This window comes from Limulus polyphemus, unplaced genomic scaffold, assembly GCF_000517525.1.
Source record: "Limulus polyphemus unplaced genomic scaffold, Limulus_polyphemus-2.1.2 Scaffold3006, whole genome shotgun sequence".
Lineage (NCBI taxonomy): Eukaryota > Metazoa > Arthropoda > Merostomata > Xiphosura > Limulidae > Limulus > Limulus polyphemus.
Genome location: NW_013668616.1, coordinates 31854 through 35618, shown reverse-complemented (window position 1 = coordinate 35618; position 3765 = coordinate 31854). Strand labels below are relative to the sequence as shown.

Sequence of the window (3765 nt, the reverse complement as noted above, 5' to 3'; positions counted from 1 at the left end):
CCCCTTGAGAACAATCGGACAACAAAGCAGGGGTAGACTCAAAAGCAACTGGTTGTATCTCCAAAACTTCACAAACACGTGTAAATAACTGCAGAAAAAGGGGCAGAAGATGGCTGATCAGATGAATCCTCAGGAGAGGAAACTCTAGTGAAAGAAGAAGCAGGGAGTCTAAATTCTCCCCAGAATATCTCATTTCAGAATGAAAATTCAAATAAGCACCTCCCGGAGAGATATCCCTGGGCCGCATGAATAACTTGATCTCACCCCGATTCAGGTCACGGACAGCTCCCCCCCCACCCGACTGCTGACCACAATAAAATAACAAAGGGTGAATAGACGAAGGCTGAGTAGCCCCAATGCTTGAAACCGTTACATGGAAATTCATATCCAATTTTATATATATATATATATATTTGTAGAAAAAAACAAATTCAACGAAATAGATATCTTGATAACAAAACAAAGAATTCCTGATTATTAGAAAGCGAAAACTAAGAAATGTAAATTACAAAACGTTAGTCTGAATGCTCGCGCTTTGCCGAGAAAAAGTGATTTTATTGTCTGCATACAGTGATTATATACAGTACCTGTATAAAGGGCATGTGAGGGCCGGCGTAAAGTTTTGCAAATTAGATATTGCCGAGGGCAGTCGAGTGGGGTATATAAAGACTAGAGCAAGTGAACACACCGTTAGATGGCAAAGATGAAGATCGAAAAATAGCTATTAGTGTCAATGGAGATATGTATGTTTTGGAATGTTCATTTTCTTTTATAATCTAACACAGTGCTTACAGAAACTGTGTTTTTTTGTTATTAAGACAAGCAGACAAATATTTAAAGTGGCTCCTGCCAATCCTCACATCTCCTTCACATTGCCACTGGTGAGTTAATGTTCTGTTAGGTTAGTAAGAAAATTGTGAGTATCGGTAAAAGATTTTATACTTGTCAGTACATTTTGTTTGTTACAAGTTGACAACCCTGTCTAACACTCAAGGAAAACCTATGAAAAAAAAATTCTCAAGAACAGGCTTACTACATATTTTACATTAAAAACATAGAAAAGAATGATGTTTACTTTTTCTGCAGTGTCAGAAGTAAGAACAAACGTAGAAAATACAGGACGGGGTAGTTGGGCATTTCTGGACCAGCATTCTACAGTTGCTCCCATGGGTAGACAGAACAGTGGAACTGATTCTGGTAGACGAAAATTCTGGTAATCATCAAGCGGGTATCTACTTAAGATGCCTAGATATAATGAAAATAAATTAAAAGACTTTATGTGTGTGTATTTAATTGTGAAAAAGCATATTTAAATTTTCTGCTGCTATTAATTAATGACATGCAAACTGAAACAAAAAATTTACATTATACCTGATGACTAATTCAGAACAGTCCAATGAGTTCAAACAACAATTAGTAAATTGCCTGTCGATCCACTAATACATATCTTGATTATGTCACATTTTACATATGTTGTACAATGTTGATTTTCATAGTATGATACTGCCATAATGGAACAATGTTGTATAAAAATCAAATACGATAACTACAAAATTCTCATGAACCATAAAATCAGTCAAACAAAACGTGACATATAAACGATTCATGCCATAATACTAACTTTTCTTTATTATTAAAGGTACAGTAAAGTACAAACTTATTAGAACACTTAATTTCTCCTAAAGTTTGATCTGTTGTGCCAATAAAACCAATATTGTTTCAAATTTGGAAAAAACAGCAAAATAAAGAAATTATTGATTTTTCTCACATTATCTAAAAAGCAACAAATCACCAAAAATGATTAAGTGTAGATTTAGGTGTCTAGTCTAAATACAAAGTGATCCAAAAATGTCACACAACTGCCTTTAGTTTCTATACCAATCAATACTGACATAAATTTAAGGTTTTTACAATTTGAGTATATATTTTATGCAGATACATGTAGGTACATATGGCTTTATTTAATCATTGTCTAGTACAGCTAATATAGTGTGATGTTGCCATTAAAATGCCAAACCAGAAAGAAATAACACCCTCTGACAGAGTTAGATTCAAATCTTTACGCGGTGCTAGTTGGGGTTTAAAAAATTGCAAAAGACCTCAGCTGTTCACCAAGTACTGTAAAGTACACATCAGAGAGATACAACAAAACCAGTCCCAAAACAACAGAAAAGACAAGTAATAAAAAATAATTTTGCATAAATTAAGTATGATGTAAGGTTTGATTTGGTACGACTTTCATGCAAAGCTACACGAGTGTTATCTGAACTAGTCAACCCTAATTTAGCAGTTAAAGAATGCCAACTATTGGGCAACTCTCTTACTAACAAATAGTGTGATTGACCGTCAAATTATAATTCCCCCAATGCTGACAGGATGAGCATATTTTGTGGGATGGTGATTCTAACCTGCAACCCACATATTGTGAGTAGAGCACCCTAACCACTTGGCCATGGTGATGTAGGGATGGCATTGCCAAAAAGTACAGAAATAATATAGGGATGAACATACAAAACCATATAAAAATCCTTACATAAGTAGTCAGTAAGTACTCAGTCAATCTTACAAGCTTATGTTTATTAGCCACTGTAAGACTGTATAGCTCTATTCACTTTTAAATGTTTTTATTTAAACCTAAGGTCACGTAAATGACAGGAATTCAACATTTAGTTGCAGGTAAAAGTTATTCTTGGAAAGATTTGGCTACTTGTGTAGTGATTTTTTGTATTCACCCCTACCTTGTTTTTGTACATTTTGGTATTCCCTATATCCCTACATCATACTTAATTTTTGCAACAAAAAAAAATTATTACTTGTTTTCTCATGTTTTTTTAAACAATTTTATTGAAGTAGGTTGATAGTGAACATTTGTTTTATTTTTATAATTCAATGGTAATATATATATCGTTAATATCATATCAGTTTTGTCAGTTTCTTCATTGCATTTGTAGAATGACCTCAGATATTGATATTATATCATACCATTGGCTACAGTAGATTATTAATCATTACTGGTCATAATCTTGGAAAGAACATGTGAAAAATGTATAGTTGTATCATCCCTATAATTTTGTATGGATGGCTAATATCAATCCTTCAAGAACAATGCAAAGATAATAGGGATGCCATTTGCATCATCCCTACATAGTAGCACAGGCACACAGTGTAGTTGAATGTTAACAGACAAAAATAGGATAAATTAAACTCAATTGTGATTGAATAGTTATATATGCTAACATAAAAGCTGCTCTATGGGTGGCTGTTTTGTTATTAATTACTAATCATAGTATTCATACCACATTGAAAACATTTAGAAAAGTGAACAAGTGTTCAAATTGTGCTCTTTAATCATATGCAAACCATTGAATCAAAATGATTAAATGTACAGAGCTCCAAATTTTCATAAATTTTACCGATATAAATTGTAATATTCTTGTATATTAACAGTGGTTTTTCAAGTACTCCAGTTTCTCAGTACTACATTTAAAAATTACATCAATAAAGATATAATCAAACCCTCATGTACAGTCCTGTTATGTTCTTGTTGTGAAGAGAGTACTTTATTTAAAATTGTGTTCTATGATAAAGAAATGGTTGTTGCACATACTGCAGTTATTTTTCTAATAGTCTGAATCTTGAACTCCCAAAGTGTGAAACTTTTTATGGATATTTATCTGTGGTATCATTCACTAGATGGCGCCACATTATTTTTATTATTTGGTCACATACATGGTTAACTATACACTCAGTGGTCACAAGTAATAA

General features: G+C 32.9%; 1 protein-coding gene across 3 annotated transcripts in view; it reads right to left on the bottom strand.

The window, feature by feature from the left end:
* LOC106468432 (DENN domain-containing protein 4C-like) overlaps positions 1–3765 on the bottom strand; it is a 115834-nt gene that overhangs the window by 95665 nt on the left and 16404 nt on the right. For all 3 annotated transcript variants that reach the window (XM_022396764.1, XM_022396765.1, XM_022396766.1), the window contains one exon: positions 1076–1245. In XM_022396764.1, the coding sequence (XP_022252472.1) occupies positions 1076–1245 (170 nt within the window). The remainder of the gene's footprint in view (positions 1–1075; positions 1246–3765) is intronic.